At 44.1% G+C, this 22,675-nt stretch overlaps 1 protein-coding gene across 11 annotated transcripts in view; it reads right to left on the bottom strand.

Annotated features, from left to right (window-relative positions):
* Window positions 1–8,690: 8,690 nt before the first annotated feature.
* LOC144152314 (mitogen-activated protein kinase kinase kinase 15-like) overlaps window positions 8,691–22,675 on the bottom strand; it is a 79,910-nt gene continuing 65,925 nt past the window's right edge. For all 11 annotated transcript variants that reach the window (XM_077683558.1, XM_077683563.1, XM_077683562.1 and 8 more), the window contains 3 exons: window positions 21,179–21,273; window positions 19,879–19,955; window positions 8,691–18,434 (listed from right to left, as the gene is read on the bottom strand). In XM_077683558.1, the coding sequence (XP_077539684.1) occupies window positions 18,374–18,434; window positions 19,879–19,955; window positions 21,179–21,273 (233 nt within the window). In that variant the 3' untranslated portion in view covers window positions 8,691–18,373. The remainder of the gene's footprint in view (window positions 18,435–19,878; window positions 19,956–21,178; window positions 21,274–22,675) is intronic.

Raw genomic sequence — 22,675 nt, 5'->3', positions numbered from 1 at the left:
GCCTCCCACCGCTGAAATGCGACTACCCAAATAAGACAGCCAATAGCATGGTTCTCTCCTAAAACGATGGACGGCAGGGAATCCGGCGTACGAACAAAGCGAGGACATTATCTTCCTGTTTGTTATCCCGCTTGCTATACGACGACTGTCACCACTTCAGTAGTACACCTCGACCGAAGCGAATAAACCGCGCGATAATAGAAATAATGCGGTGCTGAGCAGACGAGGATGAAGATAGAAAGAAACTACATATACAGACGTCAAATGTCGTTTGTTTCTGTCTCCGCCCTGGTCTGCTTAGCGCCTTTTAACAGCGAAGCTTTTCTTGGTCTAGGCTTGCATGGGACGAGGCGTGGTAACGCGGACGCGACGATGTGGAGATGGCATAGACAGGCGAGGGGGAGAGAAAGCATCGTGCACACGTGCAGCGTAGTGGGCGGAAGGAGAGCAAGCGCCAAGTGTATGTCAGCGTAGTGCGGCGAAGGAGAGTAGACGTCAACCGCAGGTGGACGGAGCCAAGGCGCGTGTGAGAGCACGCGCCGGAGGCAAATGGCCGGGGTCACGGAGAGGAGGAGAGGAGACGGCCAATCGGAGAGCGCGCACCCAACAAATGGTTCGGAGGAGCGCGGATATTGGCCTCGAGGATAGGGTGCCTGGATGTTCCTCCTCGCCGCCCCTCCGGGCGAGGAGGAACATCCAGGCACCCTACTCGAGGACATACCGTGGCGCCACCTACGAGTGACGTCACTTGTAGGACGTCGAATCGTGTTGTCTGCTACAACACATTTCCCGTGCGTATGCGGAACCGTGTTTTTTTTTTTTGTTGTGACCACCGTCTCGCCCGCTCCTTGTGGATTTGATGCAAATTACCGAGTGCGCTTGGCGGTCGTTTCTGAAATGTACGGAAAATGGGAAAAGTCGCACGCTCTCCGGGAAAAGAAAGGTAGCGCGAACGGGAGTGCCAACGGGAATCGATCTGCTGGCTTTGAGAAGTCCTGTGAAGCTTAACCTTGCGTCAGGAAATGCCAGGCAGCTTCGCCGTTAACGTCAGCGTTCGCGGCGTCAAGTCAGTGAAGCTACGCGCTGCGGTGGCTCAGTGCCTAAAGCGTTGTGCTGATGAGCCCAGAGACGCGGGTTCGATACCCGGCCGCGGCGACCGTTTTTCTGGTGGAGTCGAAAAGCGAAGTCGCCCGAGTGTTCGAGATTTCGGCGTGCGTTAAAGAACCCCATTTGGTCAAATAAATCCAGAGTCCACTGCGGCGCGCGTCATCGCCCGTATAGCGTCGGCGCGTGAAACCTCATAATCAAGATCAAGTCAGTGAAGCTGGGCTATTTACCACAGTCATGAACCAACTGGTTCATGAAGTTTTGTTAGCTCGATAACCTTTTGTTTTGAGCCCGTGCGAAGGGTTGATAACCCCAATTTTATTATTAACGTGCGACACACCTGCAAAACACCGCAATAAAGAAATCACACAAGAACCCATGTTCCTTACTGGCCGTGCTATGGTGACGTTCGGGTCGGGCGGCGGGAATTCAGGTTCCAGCCCGAACGGATAGTCGTCCATGCCAGGCATGTAGAACCCTACGGTGTACTCGGTAGGTGATGGCGTTGGGGTGCCCACAGGCGTAGAGAAAGGGAAAGTGGCCTCCGGTTGTGCCGACCCTAGCCGAGAATGAAAAAAAAAAAAAAAAAGAAATTAACGGGGTGTGGCTTTGAGAGACAGATTGAGACGACAGAGATATATATACGTTGTTTATTGCAGATCTATAAAGTAAAGTACTTTTGCTTGTCGAGTGGAATCTACGCGAAATCTTGAGGGACTGTGTGCGAGATCACATACAAACTTGACAAAGAAAGATCCATAGCAGAGAGAGCACCGTCATTCCCCGCGTGAGTCGTTGAACCATGAGCGAGAAGCAGCAAACGCATGTGTAGTGTCGCCGGTGTCGCGACAGCGAAGGTCCTGAAGGGCTCAACAGAGAGCCCTTCAGGTTTATTCCACTCAGAGGGACGTGCGCTCACTTTGAACGGGTAAATCCGAAAAGAGGGTTTAGTCAAACTGGCGTCAGCTTTTATAACTTCGGCGTAGCCCCCTGGTGGTAAATCGCCGAAGCGCTCAGATCCAAAAACCCCTATAGTACAGTACGAATATAATCAGCCCATACTTGCCAACTAACAATAAAAAAAACGATGAGTGAGAGCTGCAGGGTACCACAAAAAGCGCTGACTTTGAATAGGCGAATAATTTAAATTGACCAAATCCCGAACGTCTCTTCTGTTATCATTCACATCATTGACTACTATACTTGCAAGAGTATGTATGGGCTGCTTTATGGGTGTGCACCACTTTGCTAGACTAACAGCGGAAACTGCCAAGCATGCGCTCAAGATTAGTAGATAGGCTTGAAGCTCGTTCTATACATGAATTTACCTGGGAATTCGCAGCTTCGGCGCCGGTCGTGCGGCAAACCGGCCAATCTTCGTGGCTTCGGCAGCATCGAAAATAGATCGTTTGACGTACGAAAATATATCGTATATAAACGAGCCGCGCTGCAGCTCCTATTTGGCAGGTAAATTCGCACAGTGTAGACGGGCTTAACCCTGCGCTTTGAGGTGTTGCAACGTCAATCGGTACCCGCAGATGAAAGTAAAATAAGAACAACGAGTGCCTTTCTTTCAGTGGGTACCGGCTCACGGCGTCATATCAAAGTACCATGAGAACAATTAGTACTCCTTTCAGTGGGTACCGGCTGACATTAAGCCAAATGTCGGGACATCGCATACCAACGTCGCAACGTCCCTCTACTGCGAATCAACCTAACGACGTGCCATGCCACGTCAGGCCGCGGGTAACGGTCGACGACGTTAGACATCAAACCGAAGCGTTAGGCCTAACGTCATCGCGGCGCGTACACCGTCGAGTGTACGCAGCAAATCGCTATTTTTTGGCCGTCATTCGAAATTTATGAGCCGCCATTGTGCGATGCAATGGGAATCTACCTGCCGAGTGTCTGGCAAACCGGGTTTGTTGCTCCATGAGCCAGTTATACTCGCGCATTAAAACATTTCACTCCTCGGGCGCCCGATGGCTATAGAAGTGCATCCCTTCGCTACTCTTCCAGTAGTACAGAGAGAATGACGCTGGGGAAGAATGGGTTGGCCACCACATCAGCGAATGATATCCCCAATAAGTGATTAGATTCTGCGATAAAATGATGCTTCTCTGCAGAACCACCATTTTCCTTACTTCAACATTCGTCCCTTTCTATTCCCTAGCAAATTTGTTCCAGCAAATGTGCCTGGTGAGCTTGAGAGTTCTACAGTCCGTTCAACGGGCCAGTAGAAGATAATAATAAACCTATCTTTGTAATTCGACCCACCTTCTGACAACGTCAGCAACGAAGGCGTGTGACATCGTCGATAAGAAGCCGCAGAGTCTCCGCTTCCTGGAGAGCTTGTGTACTCAGTTCGTGGAGACCCAGTTCGCTTTGAAAACGTCGCCTTGGTTGGGACGCGGTGGGCTGTCGCGTGAGGGGAGTCCATGCTCTTCGCTGCCGATGGGGCCCGTCGATCGCTAATAAGAAATCTCGTGCATCGTTCGTGTCTGAAATCGTTGCGGTTAAACAGGGTAAAAACGTTAGAGAAACAGCACGTCAACAAACAATGATCAGGCTGGGAAACACAGTGACGCGATGGTGGCAACAAGAAAGAGCGTATAAATTTTTGAATGGTGGCACTACTCCTAAACGGGAGGATAGGTAGGTAGATTGTTGCGGAATAGACATCACATAAATTAAGTGTAACGCACCACAGTGGTGTATCTCAATTTGTGCTTCATACACTCTGTTTCTCAGTTCCGTAATTGAACCGTTAAATCAAGCATGTCGACAAATGGCAGCGCTTAATTAATGAACGAATTCCAGGTCTCAGACAACTGTAATGAAAGAATTTCGCAATTGCAATACCAGTGTGACACTTCGGAATGTACCGGAATGCTTTCGAGAACACAGAACGCCATCACTAGATATGGTGGCTCCCTGCTAATGAAACCGGACAGATATTTTTTATGGTTTTTTTGGGGGGGCCGACTTGATTTTAAAACGAAAGCTCTAATACGCTACATCTTTCAAGATCATTCATCGCGTCATAAGCGACCTTCAGGTGCCGGCGAGCAAGCTGGGCCTTCACTTCGCTCGCTCGGAGCCTTGCCGCTGCGGTACCACGTGGCTAAACGAGGGTGAAACGACTGCTTCGCCTGCGCTTGATCTCTCAGCGCCGGCTTAGTTGGCTGTGTTTGCGTTTCAACTCAAGCGAACCACGTGGCTAGGGGAACAATTAACGGCCGCTTCGCCACCGCTTGGTCCCTCTGTTTCGCAATTCATGGCGCTTCGGCAGGGCTCTCTGGGCGTGTTCTTCAGAGCAAGCGAAAAGCTGAAACCAATCATCTGTAGACACAGCTATAGAAACAGCATGCTGCGAAATCTCAAGCAAATGCATAGCTTTTGCTTTCGCCCAACTTTATTGTTAAACCCTTGCCATTTTTATCACCTCTCGTGGCCAAGCGCTCGTTCACTCCCATTTACAGCCAAGAAGTAGCTTTCTCTAATTGTCAGATTGAAAGAAAAATAAACTACGCACCTGCGCAGCACTTACCTCCTTAAAATGGCGTCTCACCTCCTTCATCTTCATCTTCCCCTGCTTGCGCTACATTACAGGGCTTGCGCGCTAGAATGTCCGATATCGTTTATCAGAGAGAAATTTCGCGATGCTGTGGCTAAAACGTTTTCGTGAATAATGTGTTTACGGGCCACTTAATAAAATTTCCTTTCCCGAGAGCGGCGCCTTGAGGCGATAAAATATCATGGCACTTCGGGGTTGATCATTGTGACAAAAGAGTGCAAACAGTGTGCAAAAGCTCGAAATTGCAGTATACGCGCTCAACGGTTCAAGAATACGGCGCCGCCAAATCGGCATGGTAAAGATTCACTGCACAAAGTAATAGCAAAAACCACGTAAAGAGACATCGGCATGCGTTAACTATACGAAAGCGTAACGACAAACGTACAAGCCCCAAACTAACCGAATTGCACGAAAACACTTCCAACGCGAACTAAAATCGCAAATTCGTATAGGTTGCAAATGCGGCGCAATTTCATAAAACAGAGCAAGCAAAGAATACTTCCCACTCGCCCCAGCGACGCGGTGCAATAGACACTAGAGAAATTACCGGCTATGGTTTTCTCCAATACTTTGACGCGAGGAAAACTACCCATTACCTGGCAAGAAGACTGCGACAAGAAAGGGGAGGCGCCGTCCCGTTCCTGCGAAAGTGGATCTCCGGCGTGGCTGCATCGCTACGCATGCTAACTGGGATACGTAGTGTATTATTATTTTAACAGCGAGGCTGTTTATCTAATCATATTTTTTTGTGTCCGCAGTTAAAAATACCTAGAAATATCCGAGCGCACGCCCGTGAGCGCTGGCCTTGCGAATACCGCCCCACAGTTAACAAAAACCACGAAAACTCCGAGCGCTCGTGTGTGCGTGCTCCCCGACGACCGCCCAGCGACTCAGACGCGTGTTAGTCAAGCGAAGCATACCCACTTAGGGAGACTGGCCAAGATTGCGGCGACCGCGCGGCAGTTAAAAAAACAAAGATGCCGACCGCTCGTGCGTGCGTGCATCGCGGCGACCGCCCGGCGTCCCCGGAGCACTCACTTCGGCCAAGTGGAGACTCGCGAGAAACTCGCACTGCACCTGTGGCGTTGCTGGGACTAGACTAGTACACGGTCGACAAAAGCCATCATCAATAAACATTGCCCTACCTTCCATTCGATTGTGCTGCCTGAATGCTAGCATGCAGTTAACACACTGACTACGCTGTTTGATTACCTCAGAAATTAATGTGAAGTAAAAAAATTGGAGCTGCAATAACTCTTTGTGTGTGTTAGACCATCTTTGGAGCCAGAATAGAGCTGGGTGTCCCTGAAGGCCACTCCTTTAAAACAAAAAATATGTATGTTGTATTCATCTTAAAGGAGAAACTGGTGCAATACCTGCACATTTTTACCGCTGAATTCGCTGTGTAGACCAAAAGCAGTGTTAACGAACACGCATTGTTGCAACATAGAGAGAAAAAATAAGACCAGAAAATGTTCAAAGTAACCACATGAAGCCACTTTGGCGAGGTATGCGACAAGGTGTACTCGGTGACAAGTTCAAGGATTATAGCAAAGCGCAGAAGCTAGTTGGCTTATATCAGTAACAGAAATATCATGAATTGCAATAATACCCCTTGCAGCACTACCTTGACTCGTCCTGGAAGTGCACTAGCCGCTCAAACAGTGGCTTTTTCCGAGCAGCTCCATCACCCTTCTTACGGTGCAGCACGCAGTAGGCTGAGAGACCTTCACTAGGTCTTCCGTCACCACTAGAAAGAAGCCGGAGCCGTAAGACTTGGTAAAAACGGAGGGCCATCATCAGCTGTTGCAGTGTAGGCAGTATCAGTCCCCGGCTGTCATCGTACACGGGCTTTGGCGATCACTTGATTACTGCAAAATTTTCGGTTTTCGTTGTTGTAAATGCATCACCAAACGCAAGATCAGCGGCACGACAGACTGCCGCGAAGCCGGCGATCCGTCGCGCAACGTCGCGCCGCCACCGATGCCGAGCCGCCATGTTGGAATAACGAAATGACGAAGTTGCTTTCAAGCTAGCTACGAAGCAGACTTCAATTTCGGCCGACAAAGATTAGTCGAAGTACGGCTTGAAGGCGCGTTGGGTGTATGAAATGAGGGAAGCCGACTTAGACGGCGGCAAGTTTAGCTCGGTTTAAGTTTAGAAGATACATCTATGAATTCGGGGTTTACAGGCGTGTCAAGGGTTTGGTGCCCGTATACCACGCTGCACGTGCGCAAGAAACACATTTTTAAAGGAAATTTTAATAAAGTGCTTACACTAGAGGTATGCAAATGTATTGTGTACAGCAAAATTAAGATTCCAAGTGAGGTGTTTTGAGACGTCATCAAGACGTCTTAGTTTAGACTATCAAGTCTTTTGTTCTCACCAAAGCATCTCGAAAACGTTTCCTAGAAAACTTCTTGACACTGCTTGCAGTATACATTTACAAGACTTCTTCGCGTAGAAGTAGCTGTTTCGAGGTGTTTCAAGCTGTTTCAAGACGTCTTCAAGACTTGTTTCATGGGACTTCTTTCCAGTGTGCTTTTTTCACCCATGCCGATTGGGTTTCCGCGCAGGAGTTTTCCGCGTCCGCAGGCCTACCGTATTTTCCTTTCGCCTAGTCATATAAAGCTTCGCCTTAAAAAAATCCAATTTTCCGGCTTCAGGACATTCTCAGAACTGGCTAGTTTTGAGCGCGCATTCCCGTTGCTCTTATTGTTCCTTAAGAAATGCTCAGTGCAGCCCATTCTATAGCTGGTGGAGGAGAATATACTACAAAGGATGAAAAAGTCAGTCAGCTCCATTAATCTGGCCATGCAGATTGACCACCGGAATTTTTGTCGATTCAGTAGCAGTATACTATTGCAGTTCACTATGGCAGCAGTGTTCATCACGATCTATCAAATGGCTAAATTCTAGTCCCCTTTCGGCACAAGAATTTTTACTTCAAGCAAAATTATTTTGTATTGTAAAGTTTAACATGCCATAAGCTTAGAAACAAAAAAAAAATGTACATTTGCAGACATTTAAAATAATTGCATCGTCAAGGAACAAATTCTTTTTTATGAAAAAATTTTTCATCGTTTCCCTAAAAGCTACGACACACAGCCTGCATACAAAAAAAAAAAGCTGGTAGTGCAAGAATTCACGATTTTATGGACATTTTGACAAACCAGGATTTCGAGTTTCTTACCTGCTCTGTCGTCATACCTTCTTTCCACTCGAGCTTCATTTTAGATGCGACTGCATCTCATTCACTCGCCTTGTCCCTGCATCCGGCGTCGTCGGCGTCCGCCCCTCCGCCATTCTCCTCGCCGCGCCAGCTGCGCTCTCCGCCGCTCACCCCCTCTCCTCCGATAGCGAACACTCTCTCGCGAGGGGCATTGGATTGGGTTAAAGTGGATTATGTTGCGTCATAGCCGCGGCAGACGCACTGGCGCCGGCGCGTACCCTCACCGTTATGCGCGCTATAAAACGCGGTGCCTGCACCGCTCCGCCCCATCGTTCCAGCGCCATTCCTCCGCTGTCCAACGCTGCAACGTGAACCCCCTATGCGTCGCATCTACACAGGGGTTCCCGCGAGGGGAGGTGGGAGTTTTTTATAATGTCCCACTCCACAAAACCACAAGAATGATGATGCCCATTACAAGGACTCTTCCCCACAAAACTAGCAGTTTACGTTTTGTTTTTGAGGTGCGAGCGCATTTTTCTGTAGTGTTGTTAATGACACCAGGGCTGAAAGGGCTAGAAAAAAATAACGGCTTGCAGTTGTGGTCACCAGGCACCTATAACGTAGCATCCAGTTTACGGCCTGGCGTGAACAAAAGCATTGTCAATGAGTTTCAAGAGTGCTTTCTTGGGGTATGACAAGTATTCTGCTGCTGTGCCTTCAATGTTCACCTTGAAGCAAAAGTTAAATCTTTTGATCCTCATTCTGTCTAAGCCACAACGTTTGTGAATTCACCACCAGAACTAACGAGAAAAAAATAATACGCAGCACATCACGGAAATTTACAACAGAAAAGCTTTATTTCCCATTTTCAAAAGCACACCATAATTTTCAAAACAGATTGAATGGCTGAAGCATTCCAAGTGCTTCACCCTTGCATTTGCATCTCACCAATGGAGAGAGACAGGACATTGCAATAAAAAGTAGTACAGCCTCTACACGTTCCATGCAGTTTTTCTGGCATACGTCGCAAACGCTAATGTGCCTGTCCCTTCTTGACTATACATACATAGGTAGTGAAACGCCGAAACCAGATGGCAGTTGCAGGAAGAATGCTAGTAACATAATTAAATTGTTCACATTTCCTCAGAACAGTCCTGTGTTTAATACAACTTCCACAGCAAATGTCAGTGAAGATTTTGTATCTAACACCATATTTAACAGTGGCAAAAACTTGAGCTGCTAACCTAGAATGCATCAACGACGATGTGCGTGGCAACAACTTGGCATAACAAGAAACGTACCCAACACTAACATTAGTCAACAAGTAGTGTATTGCACAGAGGTTTAAAAACATATGCATCCTGAACAAATGCCCCTGTATTATGCCGCAGAAACAAGGCAACTCGAAGGTTTTCTGTTTGCAGTGTTACAACATTAACAACCACCTGCAATATAACAGAATTTGAAAATGTACTGAACCTGCGCACACATTAGTACACTGGCTGGTTTTTTAGCAAAGGGAAAAAAGTTTATATATATCGTTACTCTGCTAAAAACTGCAATTTAACCTGCAATATAACAAAATTTGAAAATGTACAGCACATGTGCACATTAGTACACTGGTTTCAGGTTTTTAGCAAAGTAACGATATATATATATATATATATATATATATATATATATATATATATATATATATATATATATAATCAGCTTCAATATTCAGCCAATGTCATGAACTTAGGCAAGGGCTGCAATGCACCACACTAACTCAAGCTAGTGTGCATGTCGAAGCATTAGTAAGACCAGTAGCTCTAGTGCATTTCTAAAACAAGGAACCGACTCTTTACAAAGAGGGCACTGATCTCCGACCAGGAGAGGTAAGTATCTTAGAACAATGTGTTTTATACACTGACCTCAAATATGAATTCAGTTTGTACATGTAGGAATTAGATTTAATTATACATGCAATTAGGGTCACTAAAGCCTCCAGCTTGTTTTCAAAAATTTGCCACGTCCATGGCTTGACAGATACAGCGATGTGGGATTAGCACTATGAAAAGACGGAAAACAAAGACAAAATAAGAGCATTTGTGGGTAAAGAATGAATTTGAAAGACGCAGGGCCGACGTTGTTGGAAAGGTGTGGAGATGGCGTTGCCCTGCAGTGGACGTCCCGAGGCTGGTGAGGACGATTGCCGTAAGATGTACGAACTAATTTCACACTTGAAATCATTACGCTGCAGTGCATCTCTAAAAATTTTCATAATGGCCCAAGTGTTACAATTTTTGGTCAAGAACCAAAGTGCCTTTTGTTACCCAAAGTTTAAACTGAACTGCGCATTAACAGAAGAAGAAAAAAGAAACCTGCTACAGTTAGTGCCCTCATGCTTGTAATGCCAATGGCGTGGCGAGTTTAAGTTGCCTCACGCACTATTTATGAAAAAAGAAAAAAAGGAAAAGCCGGTAACGTATTTCCTGTTTCAGAGTAACACAATGCCATAGTTACTTACAGTCCATAAAGAATCTCTCTGGTTTACATTGCCGTTTCAGGGCTCGACTAACCCCCTCCGACACAACCACCAAGGTCCCAGCACACTACGACACTGCTGTATGGACACAGCCCCAAAAAAGGCATCACACTCACAAAAGGAGAAAATAAAATAGACTTCCAACTTTCACTTGTAGTCTGTCACTTTTCTGCCTTTGTCAATAACACGCTCACAAACTTGGTCAACAAACAACCCTCCTAAATCATCGAGCTGAGACGTGCAGAACCTGCATTTGAGAACATTAGGGCCTGTCACTTCCTCGAGGCACTTCCCAAAATTTCGCCTTACGGCCACAAGCGACGAGTGAAACATGAACAGCGATGTATATTGTAGCACTCAAAGATTACTGGCACAAATAAAATTTGAGAACATTGCACCGCTGTCGGGGTCGGCAAAATTATTTGAGGAAAAGGGAAAGTACAACTTGGTGCCAGACAGGCACAACAAGGCAGTGCACAAAATGTAGGAGGGGATGAATGTTAAAAGGATGCACGTTCACTCGCTTCGCTGTCCCATGTGGTAACCACACTTCATGAACATTTCGCCTCAACAACCTGCTGGAGGCAGCTGCATCCACCTGTCGGCCATTGCCCCCAATGTTTACGTCGTCTTCAGCTTGACCGCTGTACTTGCCAAATTTCATACTACAGCAAGTTCTTGACAGTCAACGTTAAAAAATCAATGCTCAATTTCACCACACTACACTGGCAAACTTTACGGTCACTAAGTTCCACACAAAAAGCTCAAAGAACCTACCTACGTCTAAAAAGAAAAACAAACAACACGAGGCAAAAATATGTACAGTACACATACAACGATGCATGAAAAAGGAAACCTCAACACAGAAAAAAAAACAACTGGCAACGCAACTAGTCCAAAAAAATACTTTGCTGCTCGGACAAAAGTTTGTAGCAGCCTACTGTCCACGACAAAGCACGTTACAAAAATGACACAAAAAATGATTCTACGCTTTTTTTTCTTTTCTTCTATGTACAGATTTTCGTAGGTGATTGAAGAATTCACATGCACACACATGTCCAATGTACATGCACACAAACACACCCTCATGCATAGTCACGTAAGCTAATGAGGGGCACCAGCAGGAACACAAACAAGAACTCGATGCAGAAGTCGCAAGATGTTGAAAATGAATGAATAGTTCTAAGATTTCTTTCTCTCTCTCAGTATTCCTTTTTTTTTTGTACTTCACTTGTAGGGCACTGAAAGAGAAGCTGGGAAATATACGTCGAATGCCCCAATCTCCATCTGACTGCAGAAGATTATGTTCACATTATGCTTTGGCTTGGCTTTGTTTGTTTTAATAAGAAAGCACCATACAGAAATATTAGTCGTTGAGCAGTAAACTATAAACCCCGCTAAACGCTATGTATTACGTGCCTACAACTACTACCTCTCGCTTGCAATCGACGCGTCCTTGCCTCCAACAACTTTTTAAGGGCTTCAAAGAAATAACGCCCATTTTAATTTTAGTTAACCATAAACAAGTAAATGCAGGAACTAAAGTTTGGCCTTGTAGCATAATGCGGGCACAGAAACATGGCACACAATGAAATCCAAGCACCCACGGATCTACGAAAATCTCCTTTGCAACAGATTAACAAGAACGACCTTGTATCAGAACAGTGACTTTCTTTCACAAACCTTCTTCCTTTCTAATCATCACTCACTGCAACTGCAGATAAGCAACCAGAACTTCAGTGAAAATTCTAGTGATCCTTAGGTCTAGAAAGAGACAAATAAACACAGGTATTCAAAGCAAACTCCTGTATTTGCAACTGCCAGGCACGACCCCACAAGCCTTTTTTGGCTTGGGCTGGCCCGCACATATATCCAGTGCCTTGAGAAAATACTAAAGATCACTATTATTATCCCCAACTAGACTTCAAGAAAAAAAAAAATCTTTTTTTTTTTTTTTTTTTAAGGATGGTGCATTTCTTTGCAATATGCAGGCAGCAGAGCCCTCACCACAACCAACTAGCTCTTCCCAAAGCTTCATTTTCACTTTTTGCGTCAAGCAGAAAATCTTTCAGGTATTTTTGACTGAACTAAAGCAGACGTGCATAGATATCAAAATCTCAGCTCGAATCAAATTCCCTGGGACAGTTCTCAACAGTAGCGAAAAACTTAAACACAGAGGAATTTTCATTCCAAATTCAAGGCAATTTTATGCCAGACTTCAATTTTTCACTCCGCATTTGTACTTTCCACCTCGAGGTCACCAAACGAGTAGCGTTTTTTACACATTTAGAATTTAAGAATGCATACTACATATGCAGCAAACCCTCATTATAACAAAATTGCTTTATACCAAATATTGCTTTATTTGATTGTTTCAATGGTACCCACTACACATCAGACCCGCTTTTGGGCAAGTATCATTTATAACGAATCCAGTTTGTTATCTTCAGGTTGTCACTGTAACAAGGGCTTACTCTATACGCATGTGTAACCGCCACAACCTCAGCTGTTTTCTTGTTTGCTTCTAAGAAGTTTGGATAGGTTCACACGAACTGCAACTAAAAATAAGGATGAATGTAAGACAGGTTATGATAAGAGGCACTCTGGTATGCATATTTTCACAAATCTTGTGGCTGTATGCGCTATATCACAATCACATCCACTTATCCTCACGCCCGTGTTGGTTTTTGTGGCCACTTTCAGCGATTCGCAGCACACCTCAAGTGAAGAGACGGAACAAGCGTTAAAGAAAATGCCTCGAATGCAATTCAAACTTCGAAATCAAATATTCACACGTCGCTACTTAAAACTGTTCCCTACGCTGAAGAGACCACAATACAAAACAATGCACGGCCGTTTCCCATTCAGCCCAGTCTATCAGAGCACCACCAAAAAACGATGTACAGTAGGTAGTATAACTTAACAACGTGAGGGTTCGAGCTAGTTGGTACTCCATAGTAGTAGGTAGTAGGCACACCACTTTAAAAGCATTTCCCTCACCCCAATCTCTACCTGCTAAGCATCGAGGTATTTCAATTAGCAAGTTTCTAAAGTTTGTTGGTTATGCGGAAAAAAAAAAAAAAAACCCTGCTAGATTAGTGTGTAATCAAGTTGTACACATAATCTTCTCTTTGCAAAAGCTTTACAAAAATAAAGGCTTGGCCTGACTTTAAAATTTCGGCTTGACTTTGTAAATGCTTGGCTTGATGTCAAAGGCTTCACATTGAAATTTACACACGTACAAAAATGAACCCCGCAAAAGCACAGCAAAATTCAATTCAATCCGTGTATGCAACTAACAGCACAATCATAAAGAAAACAACCCCACCTATCTATAACACATGCGACCACATCGCTAGCAGCGTGCATATATGGCCAGCAGATTTCATTATTACAGCATTCACGCCACAGACATTTGGACGCTCAAAAGCGCCAACAATTAAGGCATTGCACTGCCGTTACCATTACACGCTCTTAGGCTTTTTCAGCTGCAACCCTGCCCTAAATCCATCGATGTCTGCCTTTCAGCCCATGTTACACCTTGCATGGTTTGCCCGTAAAGTGCCGATAGGCATCAACCCATCGTTGCATTGTATTTTGGGAACGCCGGCAGCTCCTATATGACTGATTGCAAGGCTGCTTGCAGTTGCAACCTCGTCACGTGACAAGACCCTGTTTTCTACGACTGCGATCCGCAACACTAAACAAAAATCCAGCCGCAGCCATAACAATGTGCGGCAGCAACTGCTCTTACCAACAAGCGAGAAAAACTAATTTAACTGAAGGCGCAAACGCCCGCACCGTGTGCATTCAGAACCGAGCAGAACACGTACCAATTACTGTTGAAGCATGATAAAAAATACACCTAAATTTTTCATACGTTTGAACACATCATGATGACCGACCGCTTCGAAAAACAACCTGTTTGCAAAATGAGTGATGACCTTACATTAAGTATTCGAGTCAACAATACATCTTTTTGGGGCATGGATAGGACAGCTTCTGTGCAGGTGAAAAGGTGAAGTCTGAATGGAAGCGAGCCTCTCAGATTGCCAAGCACGGCAGGAACAAAAAGAAAAGCAAAATGAAGCCTCAGTGTCAGATCTACACGAGTGACACACAAGTGTCACAACAAAACCCCAAGTGGAATGACAACCAGTTTATTGCAAAATGCTAGTAATCACGGTAATTTCACCGTGGCAACCGCACTTTCCTTTTCTGTCGTCTCATTTACACCTTGAACGTGAAAACTCGTGTGGTGATGGAGTGTAAGGCTAGCTGGAGTGATTGCATGAACACCAGTTGAGCTGCTAGAACCACTGCTCAGATGATCCGTAGCATACAAATACCATGGGTTAGTGCTTTCACATGTTCACCTCACTCCTTCATTGCGCTTAGGATTTCTGGAAACCCGAAGAGAGATCTTGAAAGTGAAATCATTTACCTCCCATGACTCATTGAACGAGCAGTAAGAAGTGCTGCTTTTACTGCACTTTTTGTTGCATTCAAGGCGCGTACTCACAACTGCGTCGGTGAGGAGCAAGACACTGTACAGTCATGGACAGCCTAAGCTGAAACAGTGAAACAGTGGCCGACAGACACTTTTAGTATCTGTCTAGTTCATCTCGGTATTGGGCAAGCAAAAACGAGGACATAAATGTGCCCCCATAGGTATACACTTCAGTGGTACAGAGGGCATTCATTTTGTTCTCGTTCTCTTACTTTTTCAAGCCCAATTACTACGCAAAGTGCCTGTCAGTTGCCGTTTCGTTGTTTCAGTTTTGTACCTTTAGTTCCCTTTGTGCGAAGTTATTCCTCTGAGCACGAGATGTTGCGCCAGGTTGTGTTAATCATGCAAGAATAGACTGGTGTTACTGTACAACACCCATGAACAAAATGGGCAGTGCAATTATGTAACTGGTGAAGGAAGAATTTTTTCACGATTCGGTAAAGGTGTGATCGGGTTGCAATTACCCAAAATTTTGAACTGATGAGATTTAAATTAACAACCTGCACTGCATTTTCAAGCGCGAGGGGTCGTTAGGATAGCTGTCTGAAATTTTGTGGCACCGAAATCTGAATCACTGAAAGGGTAAAGCCAGGGGAGGAAAAGACTCGCCACTGATTGGTTGACAGGCGAGCAGAAAGGAGGTTAACACAAAGAAATCCCGAAGATGACAGCTGCAGGGTAAAGGAAAAGAAGAAAGAAAAAAGGCGCACAAAGAATAAAAGAAAAGCCCACTCGATCGGACCAGTTGGCTAAGAAAGAACGTTTCACGTACACAACACAACTGCCTAACCGATTGCGGCCCCTTTTTAAACATAAGCTCCATTATTACTACGAATCTGTTTGGCTTGCTGGTAGTTCACATCAAATACTAACAGCACAGTATGCACAAGGATGATGGGAGGAACAACACCCCACAAGGGTTGTAGAAAGTCAGCTATCATCCCCATGTGTACAGCACTTTATATATTTGGCACCATTATCAGCCCTACAGATATCACTTGTTTTTTAATTTTAGGTGCTGTTACTATTGACCACCACTGTTGCACACTAATGAACAGCATGATGCCCGGTGCTTTTCTATTTTCCTCGACAATGAAATGCTCTAGCATGGCTGTACATACCAACGCAGCCCTGCCCATGCCATGTGACTGACGCAGTACAATCTCGTCACAACGAATTGCAAGGGACCACCAAAGAATTCCATCATTTTGAATCGTTACTATGAAAAATAGATATCACAACAGGTTGAGCCACCAATTTTTGCCTCCTTGATTTTTTTTGTAGTGTCGCAGGCTTTCCAATCCCTTTTTCTGCACTTATGAAAGATTTTGGTATTGTCTCATTTCGTGCCTAGCACCAGGACTCTTCATATTGCAGAAATTTCAGTGCAGTCGGGGTCGGTCAGTTTATCTTGCTGATGTGCGTGAGCCTGTTTTGTGCCCAGAAATAGTTTCGTTCCCTGTAACCACAAGTCCGCCAAACCTAGGGCGAAAAACTCTTTGTTTCAACACCACCCCTTGCTCCCAGCTATCGCTGAAGGCGCAGGCAATGCAATATTCGAATTCCTGAACAGGAAAGAACTGGCACTTCATGTGCAGATCCAACTATACAGCTGGTGATTCGCACTCAACAATACTGGTGCTTTCTCAAGAAACTGCTAGAAAGTGCTCAATGTTCGATCCCCCACAACACGAAACGCACGGACTGGGTTCAAGCGCACAAATGCACAAAAATTTGCCTCTGTTCTCGTAACTTCTATTTTTACGTAAAAAATGTTTTCCTAAATCCAATGAACAGATTTTGTACACCAAAGATGTCATGACAACTACTGCGAGTCAAGGACCGACAACCCTAGACAGTGCAACCGTGCTTTTTTATTATCTCTGAAACAGCAATTAATGATGCTGATACCTTGTGCCGTGTGCACTCGCCTGCTTCCTTTTCCATGTAAAATTGGTCTTCATTCTTGCTACTTCTATTTTTACGTAATAACCGTATTCCTAGACGAGTTGTACGCATCCTTTTCTTTTCATTAAAGTGTTTGTTCGGTATTGTTTTAAGCCGCTCTTAGGCTTAAAATGCAGTCATTCGCGACGTTGAATTACGTCATGCACTTTGTGGTAAGTGCTGCTTTTGCACCGTTCAGGAAACGCCCTGAGGCTACCGGCCAACTGTTTAGCGGCTTGGCTTGGCTTCGCTTTGACTTCGCGGCTGCATCTGTGATCTGTGAAGTGCATAGATGAAACGCTAGCAAAATCTCCTCGGCCCCTATTTACTAGAAAAAAGTCAAACGTGCCTGATTGATTGATGCATACAGTATCTGCGCGGCCCCCGCTCAGTTCGTTGTCGATGATGCAGGCAAAACTTTCAAACGGCTACGTCCTGAAATACGAATTCGTAGTATGGAAGTAATTGTTAATACAGCAAGAAACAAGTGAATGATGCTCGCTACTCTGAATAGTATACCACTGAAATTTTAAGTACTGGAATATTTTTGCATTATGACCATAGGTCAGCAGCGCAGAGTTTTGGAAAAGTTCATTAATCCAAAAGCTTTGTTAAAGAAGTATTTGTAAGAACAAGGCTTCACGGTAGAATGCGAAAGCAACAGAATGTTATGACCATCAGCAATCTACCACAGAAACTTATTAACTTGGTACTAAGGAATCCATCGTACTAGCGAACATTAAGACAAAGACACAGCTAAAGAGAAGACGAAACACATCTGGATCTGGAGTTGATCAGACCAGCACAAAACGAAAGAATCGGATAGATCTCGAACGATACAGAACAACAAAGAAAAAGGACAGAGAATGATACAAAGGGGGAAAAGGACACAGAAAGTAACTTACGAGACCATGACAATGGAACACAAAAGGAGGATTTGTGGAACACTTGCAAGGAAAAGGCACTCTATCATCTCTCTCAAGCTCGCTTTTCACCGTCCAAACGTTTCAGCCGTGATGCGTTTTCATCTCACGCCTCCCAACTAGCCACCAGTAGTACGATTCTGTGCTAGCGTTACGAGCACTCGATCTAAAATGATACAAAGCAGAAAAAGAGAGGACTGAGTCACTTATGAGACCATACAAAATGGCATACAAAGAAGGAAGATTTGCAAAAAACACCGCCGAGAGAAGGCTGCTCAACTCTCCCTCTCTCTTTCAAGCTGCGTTTTTACACTTCAAAAGTTCCAGCCGTGATCTGTTCTTGTCTAGGTCTCTCCTAACTAGTCACTAGTAGCAAAACTCCCTGCCAACATTAACGTGAACGCTTTCCTCGCTTGTTGGAAAGGCAGTTGCCCCGTGCGGGCTGGCTTAATCACTCAAGGCAAACCTCCTCCTCGCGGATCACTCGCATCGGCCGGATCTGCCTCCTCGGCCGAACACGCTGGTTCGTGGTCGGCCGGACGCTGGCGCGTGACCGGTGCCGGACGCTGCAGCCACAGTGGAGAACACTGCTATCGCTCCCCGTGCCTCAGGACAATCCCTCGCGATGGTGTTGTATTGCCTTCCAGATTCGCAGCTCGGGTCCTAACCTGAAAAGGGGGAAGAAGCTTGGGATGAAGAAGACTTTAAGCCAACCCGTGCAATTTGGCTTGTGTATATGCAGTACAAAATGTATCTGAAAAGAAAAAAAAAAAAAAAAAAAAACTCACCATCACTTCTTAAAGAAAGTTGAAAGATGTGCAAAAGCTAAAAGTGCGTCCAAGCTTTGCTGAAATTGCGTCCAACTGACCGTCAAATTTTCAAGACCCAAATTGCAAGCGAAGAATGAACCCATGCAACGATTTCTCGCGCACTACGTAAAGGCATCCACGAGCGATCTCAATGCATACCAATACGTGGTTTGAGATAAACGTACATTATTGTACTCCTTCTTCATGACTGATATGTGTATTGTCTTATCTAAAACCGTTCCTTTTTCACAATTTTCAAGTAATTTTGACACAATGGAAGCCCGGTTTCACAAATGTGCCATGTGTCCAGAGGTCTTATCAGAGCTTTTCGTTTGACCAACCAACCGATCTGTGGGGAAATGCATTAGTTTTCTGACAGGACGCCTTCGGTCCGACTAAGAAAGCTTTCGCTCGAAAATTCGGAAAACGATTAAATGTGATTAGACGGTGACAGTTTACTATTTTTGACTCCCTGTGGATGTTAAACGTGCACCAAAATCTCGACAAACAAGCGTTTTCACTTTTCGCCTCTATATCAGAAAAGCAAGATCAGACAGTGAAACAATATTTTTTACATTTTAATGACAACATTACATTTAATGGCAAACAGCAAATGTAGCTTGCACGCAAGATGACAGCATTATGAGATCGTTGTGGAAATTAAGAACTTATGAAGAAATTAAGAAATTACAACACCATTGTGGAAAAGAGGAACTTATACAGAAATGGCAGCATTGTGGAAATGAAGAACTTATGAAGAAATTATGACAGCATTGTGGAAATGAAGAGCATATGATGAAATGAAGAAATTATGACAACATTGTGGAAATGAAGAACTTATGAAGAAATGGCGGCATTGTGGAAATAAAGTACTTATGAAGAAATGAAGAAATTATGACAACATTGTGAAAATGAGCATATGATGAAATGAAGAAATGAAGAACTTATGAAGAAATTATGGTGGCATTGTGGAAATGAAGAACTTATGAAGAAATGGCGGCATTGTGGAAACGAAGAACTTTGAAGAAATGAAGAAATTATGACAGCATTGTGGAAATGAAGAACTTGTGAAGAAATGAAGAAATTACGACACCATTGTGGAAATGAAGAACTTATGAAGAAATGGCGGCATTGTGGAAATAAAGAACTTATAAAAAATGATGAAATTACGATGGCATTGAGGAAATGAAGAACTTATGACACCATTGTAGAAATTATGACAGCATTGTGGAAGTGAAGAACTTATGACAGCATTGTGGAAAGGAAGAACAAAAAAAATAAAAACTCTAGGGCATGCACATACCTAAGCCCGAGCCTTCGGAGATCATCTCTTGTCATGAGGTGCAGGACATCTTCCTTCGTGAACTGCTCTCTTGCAAACTAGAGCAAACGGGAAAGACAAAAAATCTTTTCTGGCTTTGGTTTTTGCTCCAAGTGACATCTGAATGCACATCCTGCCCAAGTCATTCTTCCTTTTGTCAGTTCAGTAAAATACACTGGGGTTCAGTTTCTTATAATATTCATTTTTCGGCACAACGCACCTGCTGTACACACTGTGAAGTACTTGCTATGCACTTGATTATTCCTCCTAGGACACAAGAATACGCATTGAGACCAGCGGAGGAAAATACCGGTTTTAGTCGATGATAAGGTGGTCAGATTAAAAGGCGAGTGCAGTTTTTAGGGGAAAAAAAAAAAAAAGAAAAAAGAGGAAATCGCCATATCTACTGAGCTTCAAATATATGGCAAGGTATGACTTTGAGACTATGGACTCTGGAAAAAAAAAACCCGCCTTGTATTCGAATAAATACGGTATTCCCACCCACCAGTGCTACAAGCCAATGAGATTACACTAAAACAAGGGAGGGTAAAAGTCTCGTGCACAACTGCAGATAAAGAGAACAAGAAAGCATATTTGTGTTACGTAGTTCTCTTGTTCCAGAAATTTCACAGCTTTAAGCAGCCCAGCTAAAAAAATAAGTGTCCCAAGCCCAGAAGAGCCCACAGTATATTGCTTTCCAGGTGTTGTAAACATGATTAAATGGGCTTTGTCTAGAGCAGAGCCTGATGGCACTAAAAGCACTCCACTAAAGCAATGTCCACTGAGTTTTTGTGAAAAAAAAGCCCCAGCGATCTGGCATTGCTTTGCTATCCTTAACATAACCGAACCCAAATGAAACCTAGGCTGACGTAGCCTAACATAATCTAACAAACAGAAAGCAATCATTTTAAGCATGCAAAATTAACCTAAGCAATGAAAATTACAATGGAAGTATAGATGAAGAAAAACAAAGGAGGCCAAAGCAGGATTCCAACTACCATTAAGGATGTCTTTTAAGCATAATCTACTGGTTTAACTTAAAGTAGGTAGTTCAAAGCATAATCTGAAGCTTGTCAAACGTGCAAATTCACAACAGCATTCAATACTTCCAGCAACTCCCAATGCCCGCGGAGCGGAAAAACCTTGAAAAACTAAGGTCATTACAGTGACCCCACAGAAACATTATTGGCTGGAGCATAATGTTCACAACTGCAGCCCAAGAAGCCTGATGCATAATCACTGTTTTGGGACTGGCCCAATCAAGATGCTGGGACTGCCTCACCCTCTCCATGCACTCAGTGTCCATGCCAAGGTCGTGAAGCCAGCGCATCAGATCTTCGTCCCGGTGTGTCTCAGGCCTGTGGACGCCTGCCGAGGCTGCAACAATGTGGTCACGATTAGAACTATTGCAATGCGAAGGTGTAATAATGGTGGACCACAATCCTAGCACACACTTAATCCAAATATGTTTCACGCAACTTCCTTGGATATGTATTACGGGTACAAAACACCAAACACTGACCTGAAACTGCTGTAAAGGGATAGCGCCAACAACAACAAAAAAAAAAAAAAAAAAAAAGGACAAAACAAGCTAATACATTTGCCGACATGCCAGCCACAAAAAAATTTAGGAAACAAAAATAAATAAAAATTGAATTTATAGTCAAGGGGAAAGTGACAGCCAAACTGAAAGCAAGGCTCAACCAATCAACCGCAAAGGATGCATCCCAGAGCCCTAGCTTCACCTTCAAACAGGACTTCAACAACAGCAACAATTCAATTATTGTAGGGTTTAAGGGGGGACGTGGCTTTCAAAATCAACTTTTTTATTTCTTTGTGGATTTTGATGAAAATTGGCACAGCAACTGGAAATGCTTCTGTGATAACACTATAAAAATTTCAAAGTAATATTTTGAAAACTTTTTTATGTATGAAATATTCTTTCTGTTCCGCTTGTACCGAGCTTGAGCGGCTTATAAAACACGATAGAAAACTTGTTCGAAGTGCTTTGCATTCCCAAATGAATGGACGAGGTCGTGACAGTTTTAGAATTTTTTTTTTACAACACAATGTTTTTTAGTTTTCATTTTTTTAGAGGTTATTGTGCAACAGGCATGTCAACTGTGAACGATTATTTGAATAAAAAAATCACAAAAAACAAATCTGGAAAACCAAAAGTGTCACGACCTGAACAGTTCATCAAGGAATGTAATGCAAGAAACGGAATCAAAATAGACCCAGCGGTCATGAAGAAATCCCTGGTACAAGCGAAACAGGTGGCCAAAAAAAACGTTTTGAGAAAACGGCTTCCGAAGTTGCAACATAGGTTTCACATATCAGAAGTCGTCACGGTTGTAGCCTTTCATGTCCTTTTGAACATGGGGCTTCTGGAAGGCCTTGCCTTGAAATTGGAGTGCCTTTTACAGCCTTTCTCTTTCCAGAAAACATCATTTTCAGCTCCTCCGTGAAGAGTACATACCCCCTTTGCAAACCAAACGGAGGGGAGATGGGTTTCAATGGGCTTTCAATGCAAAGTATGGTTAGTTGGTTGGCTGTATCGCACTGGACAACCTCCTTTTGCAGTGTTGTCACCATGGCAACAAGTTAAGCATTTTTTTTACTTAAATTTGACCATTTTTGGCTTTTTTTATGTTTTATCTTGCCTGGCACAGCAACTTAGTACTAATGTGCAGGTGTTCATTGCCAAAAGTTTGCATACCACAAGGATGAAAATGAGCTACTTTGAAGCTTGGTAGAGTATTCTGCATAACTCCCAACT

This window comes from Haemaphysalis longicornis, unplaced genomic scaffold (genome assembly GCF_048455015.1).
Source record: "Haemaphysalis longicornis isolate Haplotype H1 unplaced genomic scaffold, Haemaphysalis longicornis Haplotype H1 scaffold_9, whole genome shotgun sequence".
NCBI classification, from domain to species: Eukaryota; Metazoa; Arthropoda; class Arachnida; order Ixodida; family Ixodidae; genus Haemaphysalis; species Haemaphysalis longicornis.
This window is presented reverse-complemented; position numbering and strand designations above follow the sequence as displayed.